Genomic DNA, 25,134 nt, shown 5'->3' with positions numbered 1-25,134 from the left:
TGCTTCTCTTAACAATAAAAGGTTCCTCTTCATCAATTCTGCTCAAGAATAGGTGGCTCTCTACCACGATATCAGGAAAATTACTATGAGATGGAGAAGTAGGGGGCCTCTTTGATCTACTTCCTCTTCCTCTCGACAAAGGATGGTTTGAGGCACGACCAACTCTTGCATCTGCTTCCTCTTGCTCTCTAATATATCCTGCTATTTGTTGAGGTGGTAACCCATTTTCATCCTTTCCTGGACATGGTTTGATTCCTTGTTGGGGAATGGCACAAAAATGGGCTTTGACACGACTGTAGGAGCTAGTATATTTCACATTACAAAAATTGCATATCCAATTAAGTGTTCCACCTCCTTTTACTTGGTCTATTATTTTTACATATTTCCACAAAGGTGAATTTGGGTCAGTTTTGAAGGTCCGTTGAGGAATAGAGCTCGCAATCATTGCCATTATGCTATCTACAAGTTGAAAAATAATTATTAAAATTTAATATTAAACAATAAATTATAAATGTTAAATATTTAAATTTAATTTAAGTGAAAATGAATTTATTATTGATTATGAAAGTAAACATATAACAATATATTTACAAACTTTTAAATTACAAAATAATTAAATATTCCTATTTAAAATAATAATAATACAAATTAAAATTAATAATTTAATTTTTAATTTGTATTATTATTTTTTTAAATAGGAATATTTAATTGTTAATTTTAATTTAGAAGTTTTTTTTTAATATAAGTATAAGTCAACCAAACAGATTACAAAATCACCAACGAAGTTCAGGCTGTCAAATAGACAACGTTTAAGCTTGAGCAGACAAGTTAAAAAACAAGCCTAAGTAGTATACAATGATTATCTAGTTTGTAAATATATCATTATAATATATAATAATAAATGTTTGCTTGATAATTATTAATAATCTTATTTTTACTTTAAATTAAATTTAGATATTTAACGTGTATAAATATAATTAATTTCAAAATTAATTTTCTAAACAAACAAGTAATTAAATAAACATAAAAGAAGTAGTAAAATAAACAAACAAATAAAAATAAAAATCTAAAACTATAGTTGAAAAAAAATTGATACCTGTTCATGGGTTCCCCATGGTTAATCCTTTGAATGCTCCTCTGGATGGGGAGACGGTGAAATGGTCAAAACCGGAGAAGGGGTGGGTGAAAATAAATTTTGATGGGGCGTCAAAAGGTAATCCAGTGATTTCAAGTGCGGGATGTGTGGCTTGTGATGATGAAGGGAAGATCCACTTTACAGGTGCAAGAAGGCTATGAGATGGCACTAATAATGAGGCAGAGGCCCAAGCGGCCTTACTAGCAGCTGAAGTGGGAATAAATATGAAGGTGACGAAGGTACATCTGGAGGGTGACTCCCAAATTGTAGTCCAGGCCTTGATCAAAGGCAATAAACTGTGTTGGAAATTGAATAAATATATACACAATATAAGTGAAAAGTTGAAATCTCTCCAAAATTATTGCATCTTGCATGTGAAAAGAGGAGGAAATGTCATTGTGGGTGGTCTGTCAAATAAAGCGTGTGAGCTTGCGCTAGGGGAAGTGAGGTGGTGTGACTGCAAAAAAGACATAGTGAGATGGAGTTAAGGCTTCTTGCCAAGTTGGTACGCCAACAAATTCAAGTTTCATGTTAGAAGGCCGACATTTCATCCGAGTAAGGTCGTGTAAATGAGCATTTATTGTGGAATGTTTTCTGAAATGGCGGCAGTGGTGGAGTGTGTTGTCTTGAATACTAATTTAGGAATTCTCGCGCATTTAATGAGAAGAGTATGTAAGTTGGTGAAGATAACTTTTGACAGATTTCATCGGATTTCTCTGCAATTTCTTCAGTGAATACCAAAATGGAAGCCAATTTTACTCTGCAGTCTTCCAAGCTAATGCAAGCTTTTTGGGGACCCATCCCCCTGAAGAAGCTTGAGAAGATGTTTCTTGCAAAAGACCCATTGTTTTTTAAGGCAATTCAGCTGGTCTTGGGTGAAGAGGTGGTGGTTATCGGCCACATATACAGATGCAGAGCGGATATTTGCTCTCTTATCATGGCGTGGGGACTGGAGCTGGGCTACACCTGTGCGGATGTGAGAAAAGTTCTGAAGAAAATCATTCCATAGGAGTACTTGTTAAACATGGAGTGCTTCATGGAATGGGTTGTCTCGGGTTGGGTTTTCAATCTCGCTGAAGGCATCCCAGAGGAGAAACGGGAGTTGCGGGCGGGGCACTCTCGAATTCAATTCCTTCGTCGTTGTGAGGAAGCTTGAGTCTGTTTTAAAGATGATGCGAAGCGAGGATGGGAAGGGTTGATGATCTTTGTCCAGATTATGGATATCAAAGATATCATTCGGTAGGAGGGTGGTGTTGTGACCTTTACACACATCGCCCCATTGCTGACAAGGACCCCCTCTTTTCCGGCTTTCTGCGTTGTTAGGTTAGGGTTTTGGCTGCTTAGTGGGCAATTTTGTGTTCCCCATGCCCGAGTCTTGGAGTTTTGATCATGCCTAGTGCCATTTAGGGTTTTTGAAGTGTTAGGATCAAGTTGTAAACGTTGATATTTCAATGATCCTAATTTTTGTCTGAGTGTTAACCTATTGAGCGTTAACATATTTTTAAACACGTGCATCAGTGATTTTAAAGTGCCAAGGTATTCTCGGACCTTTTGGAGTTGTTTTCTCGCTCCTAAGGTATTATTTAAATTAATTTCGCACTTTATCCCAATAATTTCCTAGTGTTTAGCTCATCTTTTTGGAAAACTTACTTAAGTCCAGTCTTATTTTGAAGTTTCTAAGTGATTTTGAGTGGTTAAAATGTCAAATTCCTAAGGGGAATCCATATTCCAAGGGTTAAAAAGTCAAATTCCACGATAGAGGTGCTTTTCCCCTCATATTCCAAACTACCCACCCCTTTCCCCCACTCAAAATCCACACTACACATGGGTTTCCCCTGAAATCCATACTGGCTATGATTTTCCACCACTGTTTATCCATGCCTGGGTCGTTTTTCCCCTGGAAGTGCTAAAATTTGGCTAAGTGTCGGGATTTCTCCAGACTACCATCGATTTTCCACTAGGAGTGCGGATTGGAGTGCGGACTATAGTGCGGACAACGTTGAGGATGATTCCATGCCTGGGCCAATTTTCCACCAGGATGTTTTGTGACAAGTTAGTGCGGTTTTTTGTGCAGACTCTCAGTCCAGACTCAAGTCGATTTTCAGCTAAGAGCATTTTAATGAGTTTTAAGTCCCGATTTTCATCCAAACTAAGGTTGAATTTACACTAGGGAGTGATTTTTGCAAGTGAAGTGAGTTTTAAGTCCGGATTCCTCATCCAGACTACCATCGATTTTCCCCTGGGAGGTTTTATGTGCATTTTTGATGAATTTATGCATGGATTTTTGTCCAAGCTAGGATCGATTTTCCCTTATGGGAAATTTTTGACAATTTTAATGATTTTGAAAGGGATTTTTCAATCCCAACCAAGTCGATTTTCCCCTAGAGGCTTAATTTGGACTTAAATTGAAATATTTTAATAAGTAAGCCCCATTTAATTGCTTTTAAATAATGATTAATGATTATTTAAAATTTTAAAAGCAAAATTTAATAACTTGCAATAAACATTTAATATTTTGAACCTTCTATAAGCAAGTTAGTTTTTTTGCCAAGCAAGTATATATGCAAGTGTTTTATCCCACATTGCTTGTGTGGTGAAAGTAAGAGGTAAAAACAAGTATAAGAGAGGAGCCTTTAGCATTATTTTATTATTAAATCTGCCAGGTGTCTCCATGAAAGGTGACTTTTCTCCAAGTTTGGCAAATTTTGGCAAAGTGATGAAGTGAAGTGTTGGGTTGAGGATTCTTTCCTCCATTTTTTCCAGCTTGGCTATCAATTCCCCTTGCTGCCATTAAAGACGATTTCCAGATTTAGCGATTTTCCAAGTTTGGCCTTTTTTTCCAAATTGGTGATTTTTGGTGAAGGGTGGCAATTTTGTGTTCGGAGACTTGAGTGATATTTTCCTCCATTTTTTGCTTGTTGTTCCAACCTCCATTGTTGCAGATTCAGGCTAGATTTGAAGACATTTTCAGACTTGCATGTTTGACGCCATAGTTGGAGAAATTTCGGTTTTGGTTTTGGAGAGGTTTGGTGCCACGTTTTGGTGATTTTCAATGCATACTTGGTGGCTGCCATTGTTCCTACTTGCTGATTCATTTCAGATCTGAGGTTTGTCTTCAGATTTGACGTCCATTAATGGTTGCCCATTAATTTTCAGACTTCAAATTTCTTTGCCCAGCCAATTCCAACTTAGGCGATTTGCATTTGGAGGTGTTTTGTGGAGTTTTTTAGTGCATTTTCAGACCATTTTATCGCTGTTGCAGGTCTGAAAACTCCATTATAGGCGGTTGTCCTCAGAAATTTTCATTTCCGGCCACCTAATCTCTTTGGCGATTTTGATTGGAGCTGATTCCTTAGTCATTTTCTATCATTTTTCAAAGTTTTTTTTTACTACTTTGCAAGGTATTGGTAAGTCTGAAGTAATCAATTTTCAGACTTGTCCTTAGAAATTAATTTTTTACCAGCCACTCTTACATTCCTGAATATGATTGTTTTCATCATTAAAACTGATTTTTATCGAGTTTATGCATATTTTTGAAGATTAAAACATGTTGTACAAGTTTGATTTTCAGGTTGTCTTCAGATTTGACCTCCATTGTTGACTACGGAAGGTGTCCTCAGACATTCATTGTGTGAAAACACAACCTTTCACACCTTTCCTTAGTCATCGTTGATCCGGTATACTCCTTTGCATTTTAGCTTGCATATTTTCCAAGTATAAGGAGGTATTAGTGAATTTTATAGAAGGTTTCCATGGCTTAAAGTTGTCACATTTTGAACTTAATTGTTAAAATTTATCAAGAGTGTGGATTATTCTCCTGACTTTATGCTCTAGTTAGCTAAAATCTTTAGAAAGTCAGGAATTTTATTAAGAGCATTATTTATTTTCCTAAGTCTAACTTCAAGCTTCGTACAAGTGCAATGTCGAAGTCTGGATATAAGGAGAGGAAAGAACTATTGAAGATGTTGGAGTTTGGATTCTATCCAGAGCTTAAGATTTCATCTAGATGGAAAGAGATCATAGATACAAACATGCAATTCTTAGACTTCGACCAGATGCAGCGGCAGATGTTCGGAATCGGAAATCAAGTTCCTTCCCCAGCCTATGCGAACATTATGAAGAGTGGTATTTTCCATGCCGTTGGATTTCCACAGTCCATACAGTGCAGTGATCTTATCCTGTAGTGTGCATGGTGTTATGATCCGCTCATGCGAATGATCAAAACTCCTAAGGGCGTTGTCATTGCCTACCTTGCTAAGGATGCTATTGCTGAGGTGTTCGGAATTCCACACGGAGCAGACATGAAGGATGCGACCAAGGATGAATATGAAAAAAGATACACGAAGAAGATGGGTGTATGTAAGAATTTGATAAACAAAGAGTGGATGATTGAGTTTAGGTCTCATCATTCCAAGGCTCCCAAGACACTCATGTGCGTAGACTTCAAAGAGGAGTATAGTGATTTAATATTCTTGCTCAACAGAGTGATGGGAATGCCGCACGGAGCAATATTCGATGGATGGATGTTCTACTTCATCCAGGATTGTCTTAGAGGAACATTAGTAAATTGGTCTAAGATTATAAGTGACAATCTGGACTTTCAGCTGAGGAATGTAGAGCGGTCCAAGTCATTCGCCATGACTTCCTACTTGGTATACGTGCTTGCACAATTTATTTCATACAGAGGATTAATATGCAAAGGTGAAATCGGGAATGGGCAAGGACAATTCCGGAGTCATGAATGCTACCCCTAGCTGAGCATGTATAGAATTGAAGACTATAAGAGAGTGATTGATGCATTCACTATGTACATCACGCGGCTGTAAGGCGGAATCCACAAAAGATTGTCGAAGGAGGCAATAGAGTTAATAGAGAAATATGGATCGTGGTATATTCAGTTTCCCACTTTCGCATACCTTAGGATCCATGGGTTTCAATCCGAACCCTACAGACTTCCTAGGTATTCGACCGACATAATGATTTTGTTGGAAGTGGTGAGACAATTTCTAGAGTTTGATGTCATTCAGAGAGAGAAGCACATGACAGGCATGACATTCCCTATTTCAATTGGGAAGACATCAGAGGTTTGCCAGTCCGCCTCAGCTGCCAGCATTGCGAGTGAGGAGCTTGCATTCTATCGATTTGCTACATACCAGAAAAGAGAAAGATTTGATCCAGACAAGAAAGTAGGAAGGATCAGGGGAGAGAAGTTCATTCACAAAGTTGAAATAGAAGATTATTGGGCCAACCTGATGGATGAGCAAGAAGTGAAGAGAAGAATGTGGTCCAGAATGTCAGTGGATTTTATGAGGAAGTGTGGACTTTTCCTCATTCCTGATCAAGTATTAGACGACAGAGATCATACACACCCACAATATGAGAGTGAAATGAAGGCAATCCTATTGCCTAATTGGTCAGAGTCAGAAGAGATTGACCTGAATGTATTGATGAGAGAGGTCTTGAGTTTCTCCCGTGCATGGGTAGATATATTGATGAATAAGTTAGTTGATATGGGTGTTCCCTTCACTTATGAAAGGATGAAGTCGGAAGAATCTATTTCTGAGGATGATCAGAGGACTATCAGTGATGTTAGGATTCATGCAGACAAAGAGAGTCAAGCTCCCAAGAGAAGGAAGAACAGATCAGGAGAAGTCAAAGCCAGAGGGAAGAAGATTGAGGTGAAGAAGAGACAGAGGACTATCATTCCTCCACCCGTCACTCCTTCACCACCTCTCATTGTCTCATCGATTAAAGTGATTGAAGTAATAGAACAAAACAAAGGAACCCAACAGTGTTCCAACACGGTAATATTACTAGAGACTATTCAGGAGTTCCATGCCACAACAAATATACACCTCCAAATGAGAATGATGATCAGCCGGGATCCCCTACCGTCCTTTTGGATGTTAGTTTGGGAAATGAGATATACGATTTGATGAGGAATAATCCTCACAATGATGATGATGTTATCTCGGCATTGAGAGGACTTGATCGAGAAATGTGTCTTGATGATTGCATGGAGATGGCCGCTATTCTTGATTGGCTGATGAGAAGTATGGAGAAAAGTAAGAAGATGATAGAGGTACAACCAATTGACGATATTGATGACTACCTAGCTAGGAGTGCTAAGGAGAAGGAACCCAAGAGAGTGGAGATTTATCGCACATAGCTAGAGATGAGACAGGAATACAGATTGCACAAATTTCTATTCCTATTGCAGGCGTGACAACAGATATTGCTACCCCTATGGATTTCCAGATCACTTCAGTTGCCCTTGGTCATACATCCAGAGAGAAGAGTTTCAGGAGGTTGGTGATAATCTCAAGGCAATCGACGCAAGGTTAGATAGAGAGATCGCGGAGAAAGAAAGATACAGAGAAGAGAATATCAGACTTAGAGAGTATATTGCAGGGATAAGGCGTGAAAATCCCACCCTTATTTCTCCTATTGCAGTTGACCATGGAATGAATTCACACTGAGGTAGCGAGAGATACACTCTCGGAGGTGGAAAAGTGGATTGACAATTCAAGAGAGCAGGCAGATGATTTGCCTACTCAGTTTGTCCATGCATATGATAGGACAACCGGGCTTGTGTTTAGAATCCAGTATTTGGAGCGAGTTTGGGAAGAATTCCGGCCTATTCAAGAGAAGACTATTCCACGCCTCCAGGATTTGAAGAAGATTCCTAATTCCACCTTGGTCAGCGAGAACATTGTGCACAGTGGAGACATATATGATTTCCATGGCTGGTATTGTTCATTAGCTGTGAAGAAATCAACTTATGAGAATGCCCAGTCGAGTTGTATGGAGATGGAAGGATTAATTCAGGACATTTAGATGAAGATCCTTGCCTCGATTGAGGAATTATTGGGCATTGATGTTAGTGATGCTAGTGGTTTACACTCAGCCGAATTAAGAGACAAGATGAAATTTATGTATTTTTGCTAGTTGGACTCTTTGAAGAAGAGTTAAATAGACGACTTGGTCTCTTTGTTGATTCATGTTCATAGTTCGCAGAAGCTCATGCCAGAATGGGAGAACACTTTGGATGCTTGCTCGGATTCACTGGACATGATTGATTTACAACAAGATATCTTGCCTAGCATTTCTGTGGAGGAGTTAGATTCAGTATTGGCTAGATTCTTGGAGTATGCTAGGAGAGAGAGAGAGAGATGCAGGGAGAAATCTTCTAGAAGATTCCCTATTTGATGACTAGGTATCTTTTCATTGGGCCATATGTAGGTGTCGCCAGTTTTGATGTAAACCCTAATTAGGGCAATTCTAGGGTTTTGTTGGTGTGATTCCGACCATTGATCTTGGATCAATCTTGGCCATCCATTTTGTAAGAGACTCTATATATGCCTCCTTGTCTCTCATTTGTAAGAGAGAGTTTTCGTAGAATTGTTGGTATATGCTGCAACTATTTGAATCATAATCATTGTTCAAGTGTTGTATTTGCATTCATGGTTCTCAATTCCTCAAGTTAGATTAGAATTTATTTTCATGTATGTTAGATTGAGTGAAAGATTTGTTGAATTTATTTGTGTGGAATCTTTAATCCATACCACTAGCCTCTTGCCGTTGGTAAGTGTGCCTTGTGTGGTCAACTGGAATTTTAAGTAAGCTTAACTTCAACTATTACGCGTCCCTTGACAAGCATCAACTTGGATGGTGTCAATGTTTGATGGTAATAGCCTGAAAATCTTTAAGTATACCTTAGACGATTGCACTAAACTTGTGTCAATACCTGATTGTGAGACCTTGCCTGGTTTGATTCCACTAGATCCATTCATCATTTCCTACATTCCTAGGCTTAGAAGAGATTTCCTGAGCCCTATTCCTTTTGCCCATTTTTTTAGTAAGAAATAAAATCCAGAGCCATATTGATAAATCTTAAGTTGTAAGCACACCTATTCCGCATCATTCATGATAATCCAAATATTTGCGTAAGTCCCCAAGTGAACACAACAATTCACATCGACCATTGAGTTACCCACTCGTCAAGACCTGGCATGTAGAAACCTTGGAATCATTTTAGTTGATCTCATTCTTAGCATTTGAGGTGATTTTGTTCAAGAGAGGGTAGATTACCTTTGGTATTTTATTCTGAGATGTTTTGTGCATAAAAAACACATCAACAGGTGGGGAGGTGAGATTGGCAGAGGAGATGAGATGTAGGAGGTCGATTATGAGAAAACTATCATCGGAATTGGCAAGGCAGGGTGTAGTGGGTGGTGCGGCATGTGGGAGTGGTGGTGTGATATAAAGACCAATTTCGCGAGGGTTAGTGGCCGAAGATGTAGAATGAAGAATTGGAGATTCATGTGCCTTGGCGGGAAGATGAGGATTTCACTGGATTAGGGTACCTCTGGGCACATCTTTTTGTTTAGATATGTTTTTTTTTAGGTGATAAACTTAAATCTATATTTTCTGTTGAACGATAAACTCTTCGGCCAACTTTGATTGGCATGATGCATTTTGAATTTGTTTTTTAGATGATGTGGGGGTGGGGTAGGGTTTGAGTAGTATACATTTTGGGAAACCATGGTTTTAGACAGTAGGATTGGATGGTGGTTGAGGGTGGTTTGGGGGAGTGGTTTCTTTTTGGAAAGTTTGATGCAGATGTACTTTCTAGTTTAAATAAATAAAATATAACTATTACCGACCAAAAAAAATAAAAAATTGGAACAAAAAAACAAATTAATGCCTATCTCCTGCATTCAACCTACGGGGCTCAACCTAACCGTCATGCTCTTGGTTCACGCCTAGCGTCTTGCTCCTAGTTCGCGCCTTGCCCTACTACATCGTGCCCTCTTTTCTTGCATTGTGCTCTCTTTTCCTGCGCCATGCCCTTCTTTTTTGCCGTGTCGTTCTCTCTTTTCTTGCATCGTGCTCCTTTTGTTTGCTGCCCACTGCACATGATAAATGAAAAATCCAAGACGATTTAGATTCTAAAATGCCTCGTACTTGGATTTGGCAAGAAATCAGGACAAATCGGTAACCTAGGAATTTAGTAAAAGTGGAAGCCATTTTGAAGTGATCCAAGACTTTCATTGTGATTGAGGCAAGAAGTTTTCTAGGGGTAGTTCAATATTTGAGAAAGCTTATCAAATCATATTCCACAATTGCAATGCTATATATTCCCAGATGGCAATTGGTAAGTTTTTTATATGGTGTAGAATTCAACAAAAGGCATTTGTTTAGTTTAAGTAAAAGATTAGCAATGAATTGTATGTCTTTGTTTGAGTAAAAATCAACTATATCAATTATAAATTAAATATCATATATTTATATCTATATATATTATATATGTCTTTAGACATTTAGTGTTGTGGTAGAAACACTCCATTGGTGAGGCAGCCACCAAGGTTCAAACCCTTGCTAGGGCATTGAGCTTGTGGGCTTTCTTCTTTTGTTGGGTCGTTGAACTCATGGATTTGAACAAGTGAAGTGTGGGGAATGATGAACCCCCTAAAAATGGACAAAATAATAGGATTTGAACAAGTGAAGTGTGGGGAATGATGACCCTCCGAAAATGGACAAAATAACAAACTTTTTCAACGTTGATTCCACATTGACTTTGATTTCGTCTTGGATCAACCCTATTTCTAAGCAATTCAGTAATTTCACGAGTTTTTCTAGGGTTTTGCAAGTTTTTACAATGATTTTTTCACTTTTTTTGCAATTTTGGGGGGTTTTTAACATGATTTTAACGTGATTTAAATGCAAAAAATCATTGAAATTTGGGTCAACGATTTTTTCGGGGAATAAATCGGCTGGCTCTAGGATTAATCGGGTATAATCATGATTTTTTGCAGACTATTGCTTCTATGCATTCATCTATTAAATTAAATAAATTCCCCAATTTATTTAATTTAATATTAAATTCTCCTTTCCTCAAATGGAATTAAATTTGATATTTAATTCCCTCCCCTTTCTCTCTCCAAATGTCACTTCCTCCATCTTTTCCCACTTGTCTCTAATCCTAATCCTCATTCAACCTATAGACCCCCTAATCATTGCACATTCCTAATCCCTTGGATTATGGAGGGTGTGATGTCCCCAACTGAAGTCACGAGGCTTAATGGTGTATTGGCGTTCCTTTCCTTGGATTACCCGAGAGGAAGAGGACATAGAACATTATTGGGTAAATGTGGAGTCTCTAGCTTGTATTCTATTCTATTCTTAAGTTGTGGGCACATTTTTTACGCAACTTAAGTGAACCTAAGTGATTTAAAGTTGTGTCTTTTTATGCAACTTAAGTGACTCCTAGTCTAAAGATTTAAGTTGTCCCCCTTTTTAAGTTTAATGACTTAAGTAACATGTACTTTAAGTGTTTTTAATAAACATGTGCCAAAAAGGTCAAGGGGGTGTTGGATTTCAAGGAGCCTATTAACTCATTTTTAGGGATTTTATGTGGAGCATTGGATTTGAGTTGGTATTAGATAAAGGGTTAAGTTTACATCATCCTTTTGAGATTCATTATATAACATTCTAGGGTTCTTTTGGAGCTCATTATGTTATTAGTCTTTTCTCTATTGTTGCTGCAATTTTTGGGTTAAAGTTTGAAACCTTTGAGTGTCTTTGGTTTCAAAGAGATATATGGGCTCCCCCAGATGGAAGGGTGTGTTTCTGTGGAAGGACTTTGGTCTGTGATGTCCTAGCACATAATTTTCAGAGTTGCAATTCTCTATCAGGTTTTGAGGCCAATTTGGAGGTGAGATTTAGAGCCACAGGTTCGGATTTGGATAATCTACAGCAATGTGTCTTCATATTTTTGCGTATCATTGAAGATAGCAACAAAAAGGACAAGTGACACAGACCTAGCGTTGGTTTTCTGGGAGTTTTGGCTAGGATAGCTAGGGTTTGAAGACATGGATGAGGTACTTATGTCTGAATCTGCATATTTTTTTAATTATCTTCATCTCAGAAAATTAAAAGAAAATCAGTGTAAAACATTTCTGAAATTTCTGGGCAGAATTAGAGTGCTTTCGTATAATTTTTCTATACTCAGAAATACTCAGAAATTTATTTATATTAGCAGAAAAATCAGATCATTAATCTAAATATAAATCTGATTTTGTTGAAGGATTTCTTATATGCAAATAAAATTTCAGAATTTTTTGTGCCCTATTTTTGAAGATATATTGTTTTTCTATTATCCCTATTTGGGGATATTACAGTGTGATCATACCTGCAAGCCTCGGTAGTCTGTTTGGGTTCGTTGTATGCGTGGGAAGGGTGGTCATAACCTAGAAAAACAAAATGGAATAATGGTTGGCAGTGATCAACCATCATTAACAAGTGAAGAGGAGGCAAAACAATTTTTTTTGCAGAAATGCTATGACTATTACATAACGCAATCTTTATCTGAGTCAGATTGCTCATGATAGAGAAAATGAAAGAAATATGGTGCATGTGGAGAGAGAGGTATGTAGCAAAGTTGCAGAAAATAATAAACACTCTACTAGCAACCTTTGGTTTCATCACAATCTAGACCTTTCAAGCCTACCTTTATGCAAGAGGACGAGCCTATATAGGAGGATTCCATTGAGAACAATGAGGATGCTGGAATTTTGGCTAAGTATCAAGCTTCGAGGGAAGATTTTGACTCAGTTATCTCTTTTAGGGACTAACAAGAGGTCACCAAACACACACAGACAAATTAGAAATGGTGGAATCAAGGGAAGCATCATTATGGGCTGCAAAAAAGGGTGGGTTGTCTATCCTTGCCGAGCTTTGATGGATCATCCCTGGGTATGGCTAGAGCTTGGAATCAGAAATTGGACACTTAGCTTACCTTGAATTAGATGGAGACTAAGGCCATCAAATTTGCTACCCTTTACCTTGAAGGAGCAACACATGAGTGGCGGTATCATGGTTTAGTGACACAGGGCCATGGTGTGATAGTTTCTTATGATTAGTTTTGTGGTACGTTAATAGAGCTGTTTGACTGCAAGGATTCAGAGGCACATTCTAGAGAGTTATTTCAGTTAAGACTGGTTGGGACACTTGATGCATGCATTTTAGAGTTTCAATGGTTGGCTACTAATGGTTTTTGATGTGATTTAGAGTAGGTTGATTTATTGGTTCATAGAGGGTTTGTTAGAATCTCTTGGATCAAAGCTTTTGATCCACCATCCTTGTAGGACGCTATTAATCGTACAAGGAACATGGAGCTATCCACACCACAAGCTAGAGTTCCTAGCAAGTTTCTGTAGAGGAAGGAAAAGAAACCAGAGTTTTCTAGACCAGATAGTGAGATTCCTAGGCCAATTGATGGGGCACCTTGTGATTTGAGGTATGAGTGGAGACGGAAGAGGCTTTGCTTCGACTATCGTGAATATTGGACACCTAGATATAAGTGCAGAAGTGGGGGCAAGGCCCCATTGGATTGAGGTCTTTGAGGAACCTAGTGATGATAAGTTGGAGGAGACACAGGTTCTTGATGAAAAACATGAGAAGATAGATGGAGAGATAGGCACATATGAGCTTCAGGATGATTTAGTACAGATGAATGGTGTGATTGCAACCATCACTACCAATCCCCATTATAACACCTTCAAAGTATGGGGTGTTATTTTGTGACAATGATTTGTTGTGTTGATTGATAGTGGGGCTACCCACAACTTTATTGATTTGTCCTATGTGAAGAAGCAGGGTTTGCAAGTTGAGGAGCGCGATGGTTTCCAAGTGAGGACAACAAGTGGCACAATGTTGTGTTGTGTAAATCGTGTTCCACAATTGAGTATGACTTTGGGTAATTAAACCTACTAATGACTTTTATGTGGTTGACATTGATGAGACCAATGTTGTTTTGGGTGTTTAATTGTTGCATTCTATAAGTCCGTATGTCTTGGACTTAAAGATGACTTTAAGACAATGCAGTTGAGTTTCACAACAGATGGTTGGAAGGTGGTTTTATAGGGCTTATCTTTAGATGCGCCCATAGTCATTTCAGCTAGGATGGAGAGAGTTTTTGGACATTGAAAGGCTAAGTGGGCAGTGCAATGTTTCTTTTTAGATAAGTCTACTGGTATAGGACAACCTGGATATCATGTTGACATATAGGGCTTGTTGGACAAGCATAGTCTGGTGTTTTCAGATTTACCACATGTTCTACCTTTGTATCATGGTTTTAAGCGTGTTATTGAGCTTGTGGATAGAAAGCCAATTGTTATGGATCCCTACCATCAACCTAGATGATTCAAGGATGAGATTGAGAAGACTATTCGGGAGTTGTTGGATGCAGGGCATATACGGCCTAGTTCTAGCCCCTTTGCTTCTTTTGTTGTCTTAGTGAAGGAGGATGGACCATGAGGATGTGCATTGATTATCATGCACTAAATAAAAAGACCATCAAGAATAAGTTCCTGATTCCACGTATCGATGAGTTGATGGATGATCTACATGGAGCAATCTATTTCTCCAAAATAGACCTTCATTCTAGATACCATCATATTCGGGTTCGGTAATAGGATGTGCATAAAACAACTTTTAGGTGCCACTTTGGACATTTTGAGTATTTGGTGATGCCCTCTGGGTTTTCAAATGCTCCAACTACTTTTTAGTTTTTAGTTGTGCATGAACTATGTGTTCAACAAGTAGTTGCATAAATTTGTGTTGGTTCTCTTTGATGACATCTTGGTATACAATAGGACATGGGAGGAGCACATACAACTCCTTGATGAGGTGTTAAGTATCTTGGTGGCTAACTCCCTTTTTTCGAAAGCCTCTAAGTGTGAGTTTGGGTGACCGAGCTATTATATTTGGGATGTCATTGGTGAAGGTGGTGTGAAGCCATATAGGGAGAAGATTCAAGCTATACTTGATTGGCCACCACCAAAGAACATCTCTCATTTGAGGGGTTTCGTTGGTCTATGCACATACTATAGATGATTTGTGAAGGGATTTTCTTCATTAGCAGACCCTTTGACAGATTTGGCTAGGAAGGATGCCTTTGTTTGGATGGATGACATTGACTGTTAGCTTTTGTTTTAAACCTAGATCATTTGTGCATTCTAGCACATGTTTCCTTGCAAAAGGACAAGCTTATATTGTACCAACTACCAAGTTCCTTAAATGAAAATGATGGCAAAGATATTTTTTGATATGTTAAAAATTCAATTATGTTGGGACCTTCTAAACTGACATAAATTTCAAGTCAAAATTATGCTGCTCATAGAAATAATGACACTGCTAAGCCAGGACTCTTTCCAATGCCTTAGACATTTCATATAGAATACTAATACTGATGGAGGTACAACAATATAAAAAACTGGTGCTATTAGTTTGTAGTATATTTTCTAGGATAATACACATTTTTTACACCGTCTATTAAATCTAATTACTTTTTAAAGCATAAATGATGTTAGAAACTTCTGTTGAGATTATTTTGTCTGATGTCTGCTGTCTGTTCTTATAATCGAGCAACTCTATTTCTGTGCTGCTATTTTTGTTCTTTTGACTTTCTTATATGGTCATGTATAAATTGATATTTCATCTCTTTGCCAGGTGTCTACTTGCTCAAAATGTAAAGGTGAAGGTAAGGTGATTACTGATCCATGCCGTAAATGCGGTGGGGATGGGAGAGTTCGGTCCAAGAAGACTGTAAAACTTGAAATTCCACCAGGTGTATGTGATGGCAATACCATACAACTTTCTGGAGATGGAGACTCTGGAAAAAAGGGGTATTATGCTTTGCTTTTATTAATTTAACGCTATCAGTTACAAATTTTTGTCATGGAGAATTTCAATTCTGCCTTTCTTCTCTCCTCAGTTCCATTCAGTTTTCAACTTAGATGACAACAGAAAATCTATATTCAGGAAGTACTTTGTACACTTGTATGCTCTATTGGCTGTGAATGATTTGTTTCTTGAAATTAGTAATTGCCTTCAAAATTCAATAGAATTTGTTTTATATCACATGGTGGGTGAACATTTTGTTTGGCTAGGTTTCCACATACAATGTAAATCACTACCCAATTTTTGTCTTCTGTATTTCTTACCAAGTTATGTAATAATTTTAGCTGACACTGTCAAAGCAGCATAAGTGATTTTTTGGGTAAAATTAAATGTACGTTGCCATTTTGATTTCTGTGGTCAATGTTTAACTACCATATTGTTCATTGATAACCATCTGGTAATATACCTGTGGAAGTTGCAAACTTTTAGTTGATAATTGAACTTGTGGCTCGGATTGATTTGCGTGATCATTTTCTTTATTTTAGTGATAGGACCCACAAACAATATTTTAGGTTCCCAACTACAAATAGTCTGGAATATTTGAAAGCTCAACCATTGGATATTCTGTTTCAAACATCTCTTATCATTTATTTTTTTTAATATTTTTTTTCTATGAATGGAATCCTCTTATCTTAATCATTAGTTATGTTGCTACCCAAGAGTTATGAGGTATTGGACGTTTCCATTTTTGTGAATCTTCCTACCAAACAATCAAGGTTAAATTGATCATGCAATATGTCCTTATGTGGGCCTCCTGCTAGTGGTGTCCTACTCCTAACTATCCCGTTATTTCTTGTAAGCCTTAAAGCCATCATAGGCCTTTTGCCTTAAGGTTTGGTATATTCTTCCTTCTTATCTTTACTTTTTCAGTACACCCCCACATAACTATTTGTTAATACATCCTTCACATGCCATGACTCCCATTCTTTTGTATCCCCCCATTATTTCAGAGCAATAGATTTCAGCAAGAGTGACAGTCAGTCAATACAGTCGCATTGCAGTTGTGCCTATAAAATAGGCTTATAGAAGAAAATGAATTGTGCTATTCTTGAAACGACCTTACAAGAAAATAAAATAAAATCTCAAAAAGTTTCAACAAGATTTCTAATTGGGTCAAAACAACCACTGTGAAACTAATGTGAATTAATTTTCTATAATATTTCTAACATCCTCTCTCAATGACTAAGCCAGATACAAGTCTAGGCTTATCCAAAATTTTGTCAAATTTATCTCTACCAAATTGTTTAGTCATTATTTATGCAATCTGCTCCTTTGCAGGATGCCAATAAAGACATACATGTTCATTATCAACAAAATGGCAGATGTGATGGTGATGAAATTTCAATATTTTTGGTTTTAGTATGACAGATTGGATTCTTGATCATCTTGAAGATTCCTTGATTATTGGAAAAGAGTGAAGTTGGTATAGTGGGACAAGTTGAAGATCAACCAATATTTGCATAACTACATTACTTCACCTTGGAAGTCTTATATATTGCTTTAGTGGAAGATTAGGTGTAACTTGCTTTTTCTTGAAACTACTCTTGATCTAATAATAAATATATATCCAGCTGTAGATTAGGAAGTATCAACTGGTTGAGCCCTATATAGCATGAAATTGGCAAAGTTCTATCAAGTATGCCAAAGGTAAGTGCTCCTTTAACATATTGAAGAACATTTTTTCTAGTTTGCCAGTGTTCTTGAGACTTAGACATGGATTTAGAAAGACAACTTATTGCAAAACATATGTCTGGCCATCTGTCATTTTCTTGCCTATTGAGGGTATTGGTATAATGCTGGGTGTGTTTGGTGTCTTTTGGCAACCTTGGGAAGTGCACTATGTGAGATTGGATAAAGTTATTGACGATTTTCTATGACTATTTTGACCTGCAAGACTAAACTACAGGCCTGTTGTATGACTGAAATCATAAAACAGACCTACTACCTTCATTTCCATATCAGCCTGCAGGTGTTTTAGAGATGTTGGGTGTGCATGAGGCGCACCTCTAGGAGGAGTTTAATTTGGGTTTGGAGGTGTTTTCTAAGAAAGATTCCAGTGCTGTTGCCTTTTTATCAGATTTGCAACCTCATTTTCACATTTATGATGAAACTGGGATGCATGTGGGAAAGTCTTTAAGAGTTGTTTCTTCCTCTGTACACTTTGCAGTGGTTTGTGAACGTTCATAGGCAAGCTGGTGCAATTCCTAGCACTGAAATTAGTTGCCGACCTGCTCAGAAATTGATATCAGCAAGGAACATTTTCCTTCAGGCCATTATCAGCATCTCTCCATCACTCTTTCCAAAGTATTTGCAGTTTTACTCAGTTGGGTAGCTGTGTATGCTAGTGGGTATTGAATTTATGTTGCATGTGCCAATGTATTGCCCATATTTTGTAAGCAGTATTGTTAAATTAATGTATCAGTACTTATTGGCAGCCATTTATCATTTACTGGTTTGTTCATGTTGAAGTTTTATATTGGCAAAAAAATTCAGAAAAAAAAGGGTGGTTATTACAAATCGCCACAAATAGACATGAGAGTTTTAATTTTCGAATCCAAAAATGAATCTAAGAGGGTTTTTATCCTATGGAATTCACAAACCTAGGTTTCAACCATTGGATGCACATTTTTAAAATTGAATTCGATAATGACAATAAGGGATAATCAATTTGGGTGCTTGCCTTTCTTATATAGGCAACTCACTTTGGGCCCACTTAATTGTTCACTTTTCCCTTTAAGTGAAAATAAAAAAAGAACTTTTTAAATAAATAAAAACATAGGCCTCATAATGTTTCATTTAGATGGTCTTTAACAAAAACACTTAAATTATCATTTATCTCCCTTATCATGCCACTTAGCTTATGAGAAACAGATATAGGCTATGGTCTTCAACCGATGTCTTCAATATTGAGGAGAGGACATGACATCTTTTAATCCAATGTTTTAATATTATTTGGATATCAAATCTATTAAGAAGGTTTTGAATGAAATCTAAATGCTCTTAGAGTGGACGAAGATGATTCTCAGCTTAGAGTGATGGTTTTCTTTGAAATAGATATCTTCAAACTTGTGCAACGGGACCTCCTTGTGCAAGATATATTAACGCTACTCAATCAAGTTATCAACAATCCAGCTAGGTAAAAGTTGATTAAGGTTGTACTTTGAAACTTTTATAATTCTTATGTTAATGTTGAATTGTCTGATCAAGATTCTTTTCATTTTGTTTTCTCATTTAAGATGCATGGTGGGAGAAGTTTCATAGTAAGATGCCAAATCTTTAGAGGATTGTCATATGTCCTTGAGCTATTCATGCAATGCTTTAGGATTTGTAGTATATTGTCATTGCAAAGGTTGAATGCCATTGTCTATATTCACTACAATGTTTGCCTCCATCACAAGAAAATCTGGGGCTCTGATATATCTCCCACTACATCAGGAGTTGATCTACAATCAGATTAAATCATTTAGGTTGAGGATCCTGTCTTCACCAAGGATGACCACTAATGAATTGATCAAGTTGTTCTTGAGGCAGAGTTAGTAGTCTGGGTAGATGAGAGAGCATGAGAAAATCCTTTGGATGTTGCTAACACACACATAGAAATCTTGGCTGCAGCAATATCAAAGGCCTATTTTAGACATGAGTGTAGGACCTAACATATCTACTAAAGCTGGGTGAGTGATGCAGGGTCTTCTCTACCTTAGCTACCTTAGTTTTGATCTATATTTTTAATGCTATGGGTGTTATATTTACTATGAGTTTAGTACACCAAAAGCAATTAAAAATATTTATATTTTAAAAACACGTTGTTCACTTTAGCTTAAATCTGCTTTTGTATTTGCTTGATGTGTACATGTGTTGTGATCAAAATAGATTATAGTTCATAATTGATCAGTTATTATGGCTTTAAAGTGAAAGATCCCTGATGGATCCCCTTGCTGATCTGCTGTAGTTTTTAAATTAATAAACTATATTTTCCTGTGATTCCTTTGATGGTTTTAGAGAATAGACAGAAGTTGCAGAAGGTTTGTTTCTTTTTGTGTTTTTTGATAGTTTTCAAACAAGTAATGAATAATGAACAGTAAACATGAAGGAGACTGAAAATAAATAAGAACATACAACCAAATTCAGAATTGCTACAAGCTGTACCAGACAGATTTCTGATTTGTAAAACCAAATAATAATTCCAATGCAGATCCAAGGAACTTACATCCAACAATGATGCCAAACTGAAAGGTGAATAGTGATCATGAATCAAGAATTCTTCTAAGGCTGAATACATGCATTCCTTACATTCCACGTGGGATGTACCTGCTACAAATGGCGGCCCTAAGGCTGCAAGGATCATGCCCAAGCTGAAGAATCAATCTGCCATGCTGAAACCCTTACTCTGCAACCTGAATCCACAATGAAGAATGGCGTACTCAATATCTGTCAACAATGCACTCTGCCTGAAGGATCCAATGCCAATAATTGTTGAGGGCTACGTCCTAGCCAGTCCAGATCTTGGGGTTTGCGTCCCAGATGAAGAATCGCCCACTCAGAGCTAATTCACAAAATAAGTTTGATTGTGTAAAAAGATCATGAACAATTTGGTCTTCATCTCCTTATATCTCCTTTCCTTACCAAGCCAAACCCTAAAAGGGAGTAAAGTTGGTGCATTATGAAAAGAGTGTTATTTTCCAATTATGGCGTCAACTATAGGAAAATAACACTAAATTGCAAATAAATAACTTCAGGCATCCAAAAAGACTTTGGAAGGTGAGAATCATGTAGCAAAGTTCAAGACCTTTCCAACGAGCTATAACACATAGGCATATCAACCCAGATGAAGCCAGAAATCCCTTATTACTCCGAAATGACTAAATACATAGCCTTATTTTAATTTATTTAATCGCTAACTTAGGAAATATTTAAATATATTAAAATATCTCCAAATATCCAATAATAGCCCAAAATGACCAAACAATCATGAATATAACTTTGTTACCTATCTGTGACCGATGCCGGAAAAGCTGAGCTAACTGGCAGTCCCATCCCTAAAATCTAGGGATGCTCCTAGAAACTAGGAAACATACCCAAACTCCCTGAAACTGAAACCATGACATGATCCCGTGGAACCTCCAATATGGGAACTGCCACAACCTCCAAAAAAGTAGGGAATCGCCCTAAAAAGTAGGAACCTCTCTCCAAACACATGTAACTGCTCAAAAGGATCCTTCTCTACTTCTTGGTCCCCCAGGTGGTCATTCAGTCAACTGCCAGTTCTCCCTAAAAATTAGGAGACCTCCCTAAAATGTAGGAACTGTCGTCTGAAGGTCCAAAATGTCTCATAGAGCCCTTGCAAAGCTCCATGACCCTCAGAATGAGTCTCTTAACCATGTCATTGACCTACGGGAACTCGAATGGTAGGTCAACCCCTGCTCATCTCTTGTCACCTAGAAAAGGGGACATTACAATCTTCCCTTCCCGAAGATTTCTTGCCCTCAAGGAATCTGCACCTGCACGCTGAAAACCAATTCACTGGATCCCATATCAATCTGATAAACGTTGCTTCACCCAACCGTTGCGCTACTCTGATATAAACATTTGTATACCCAAAGTGAAACAACTCATCATGGATCCACTGAAGAAATACACCATACATGTCAATACCAGTATCCAAAATTTTTTCACTATCATATCCATGTAAAATAATGTACCAAGCAAATCAATACCCGGATCCCAAATCAAAATATAGAATTTGTTGTAGGAGATGAAGTAGGAGAATGTCAAATGTTCACCCTAAAGTAACCATACAAACATGTAGAATATCAAAACAATGTGAAAATGAACCCCCATATGCCATATAACCAAAACAAGTGGCCTCCAACCCTTGCTGTCATAACTCTGATCAGCAACATAGATGGTATCAAATTTGTCATCAAACCAAGGGCAATCAATGAAAATCACCTCTGAACACTTCTAGATTGCTGGTAAACTATTGTAGACAATGAAATATCAGGATATGCCACATGATTCCACCTAGGACAGTCACTAGTCCTCAAGGAATCGAAGAAAATGAAGTCACCAACCAACAAAGATGTCGCTGCCATATCAAGTGAAATAGGTGACAAACTCAGAAATGAAGTATGCATGCCAACACTACTCCATGCAAAGAACTCTCGAGTGGCTGGCCCACTAAAAGAGTCATCAATCAAACCACTATCATCTCTTGGAGAATGATCAAATACCTCAACTGGAAATTCTGAATTAGGCAACTCATGTCTCTCATCATTAGATGAATGGTGAACAACACGGACACGTTGAAGATTGATCTTGGCTTGTTGAGCCAATAGCTTGGTTTGCTTTGCCCTTTCTAGTCAAGCATCATTCATCACTTGGGACTGAGTTATATCAGCTGCTCCAAAGTGTCTAAACCCAGTCCTAGCATGAGATATACCATGTGACTTATCATGATCAAAGCATGCTTCATGTGTACCCACCAAAATAGAATTTTCATGACTCATTTCCCAATAATTAGAAGCACCAACAACATGAAAAGGAGAGAATGACTCACTACTATTATAAAAGTCAGGGCTGCTATGGCTTGTTATCCCCTTGAATCCTTCTTGTTTAACACTCATATATTGCGTGCCAACTATAGGAATCCCTCCTACAACTTCCTCCTCATGTGCCATGATCTGTGAATCATCATTGTGTTCATATGAAGGATTGCTGTTATAAAAATCAGAATGGCTGCCTTACCTTTGTGACATGTTTTCAACATTCATAGGTACCACTTCATCCATTGTAGCATGTTCATCAAATTCCTCATAGAGATTTTTACAAACCTCATTTATGGATGAGTCAATTGGTTCTTCTCTTTTTATTTGTAGCTGATATGAATTCATAGCATCTTCAGCTTCATCTGGAATACCCATAAATTGGGTGAAGGTAAGCATATCTTGTAGCTTTTTTGGAAGGGAGCAATACCCATGATAGTTGCTTATGACTGTATCATCGAATGTTTTAACAGGGGGCCTCCTCCTTGTACTTTTAGATGTAGTTGTACCTGTAGAGTGTCTTGAACTCTTTGAAGGTGTTTGATCAAATTCCCTCCCTGCTTGTTTATTTTTACATAACCCTGTCATGATGATTCTTTTTACTGTCCAACTGAAAACCAAATTCAATCACACCAAGTGAATGCAATTATAACCCATAGGCTGACAGGATTATGCTCTGATACCACTGAAAGATCCCTGATGGATCCCCTTGCTGATCTGCTGTAGTTTTTAAATTAATAAACTATATTTTCCTATGATTCCTTTGATGGTTTAAGAGAATAGACAGAAGTTGTAGAAGGTTTGTTTCTTTTTGTGTTTTTTGATAGTTTTCAAACAAGTAATGAATAATGAACAGTAAACATGAAGGAGACTGAAAATAAATAAGAACATACAGCCAAATTCAGAATTGCTACAAGCTGTACCAGACAGATTTCTGATTTGTAAAACCAAATAATAATTCCAATGCAGATCCAAGGAACTTACATCTAACAATGATGCCAAACTAAAAGGTGAATAGTGATCATGAATCAAGAATTCCTCTAAGGCTGAATACATGCATTCCTTACATTCCATGTGGGATGTACCTGTTGCATATGGCGGCCCTAAGGCTGCAAAGATCACGCCCAAGCTGAAGAATCAATCTGCCATGCTGAAACCCTTACTCTGCAACCTGAATCCACAATGAAGAATGGTGTATTCAATATTTGTCAACAATGCACTCTGCCTAAAGGATCCAATGCCAATAACTGCTGAGGGCTACGTCCTAGCCAGTCCAGATCTTGGGGTTTGCGTCCCAGATGAAGAATTGCCCACTCAGAGCTAATTCACAAAATAAGTTTGATTGTGTAAAAAGATCATGAACAATTTGGTCTTCATCTCCTTATATCTCCTTTCCTTTCCAAGCCAAACCCTAAAAGGGAGTAAAGTTGGTGCATTATGAAAAGAGTGTTATTTTCCAATTATGGCATCAACTATAGGAAAATAACACTAAATTGCAAATAAATAACTTCAGGCATCCAAAAAGACTCTGGAAGGTGAGAATCATGTAGCAAAGTTCAAGACCTTTCCAATGAGCTATAACACATAGGCATATCAACCTAGATGAAGCTAGAAATCCCTTATTACTCCGAAATGACTAAATACATAGCCTTATTTTAATTTATTTAATCGCTAACTTAGGAAATATTTAAATATATTAAAATATCTTCAGATATCCAATAATAGCCCAAAATGACCCAACAATCATGAATATAACTTTGTCACCTATCTGTGACCGATGCCGGTAAAGATGAGCTAACTAGCAATCCCATCCCTAAAATCTAGGGATGCTCCTAGAAACTAGGAAACACACCCAAACTCCCTGAAACTGAAACCATGACATGATCCCGTGGAACCTCCAATATGGGAACTGCCACAACCTCCTAAAAAGTAGGGAATCGCCCTAAAAAGTAGGAACCTCTCTCCAAACACATGTAATTGCTCAAAAGAATCCTTCTCTACTCCTTGGTCCCCCAAGTAGTCATTCAGTCAACTGCCAGTTCTCCCTAAAAATTAGGAGACCTCCCTAAAATGTAGGAACTGTCGTCTAAAGGTCCAAAACGTCTCACAGAGCCCCTGCAAAGCTCCATGACCCTCAGAATGAGTCCCTTAACCATGTCATTGACTTACGGGAACTCGAATGGTAGGTCAACCCCTGCTCATCTCATGTCACCTAGAAAAGGGGACATTACAGAAAGTTGATTTAGTGAGGAGTGCATAGAAAAAAACTTTGAATCCTTAAATTGTTTCTATATTTCATGATTTTTTCAATTTGCCTAGTCTTTGTTAATTTTGAGTTTGAGTTCAAAGTCAGCCTGTTGATTTTGTACCAAGGCTGAACTTGATAATCGTGGTATAAACAAACATTGTTACAACAAAATGGCCATAATGTGAAATTAATTTCAATCGGTGTATGCCATGAAATTTCAAAATTAGGGCTTTATGTATGGTATTTACTATTTTACATTAATCATACTTAAACCAAAACTTGACCTTCCAATATTAGATGAAGGCTAATATTGCAACTTGAATGTAGAGTTACCATAAATCATTATGTTTCAGAAAAATTACAGTACATCTGGTATGATGAAAAGATTTGGTTGTTTAATTCTCTTAATAAGTTATGTTATTTAAGGGACATAGAAAGTTAAAATTGGGGAACTTGTTACCTTT

General features: G+C 37.5%; 1 protein-coding gene across 3 annotated transcripts in view; it reads left to right on the top strand.

Annotated features, from left to right (window-relative positions):
- The window catches only part of LOC131031023 (uncharacterized), a 235,747-nt gene that overhangs the window by 173,497 nt on the left and 37,116 nt on the right, over positions 1 to 25,134 (top strand). For all 3 annotated transcript variants that reach the window (XM_057962026.2, XM_057962027.2, XM_059218121.1), the window contains one exon: positions 15,650 to 15,825. In XM_057962026.2, coding sequence (XP_057818009.2) covers positions 15,650 to 15,825 — 176 coding nt within the window. The remainder of the gene's footprint in view (positions 1 to 15,649; positions 15,826 to 25,134) is intronic.

This window comes from Cryptomeria japonica, chromosome 3 (genome assembly GCF_030272615.1).
Source record: "Cryptomeria japonica chromosome 3, Sugi_1.0, whole genome shotgun sequence".
NCBI lineage: Eukaryota > Viridiplantae > Streptophyta > Pinopsida > Cupressales > Cupressaceae > Cryptomeria > Cryptomeria japonica.
The sequence above is the reverse complement of the archived record's forward strand: the minus strand, read 5'-3'. Positions and strand labels throughout refer to the sequence as shown.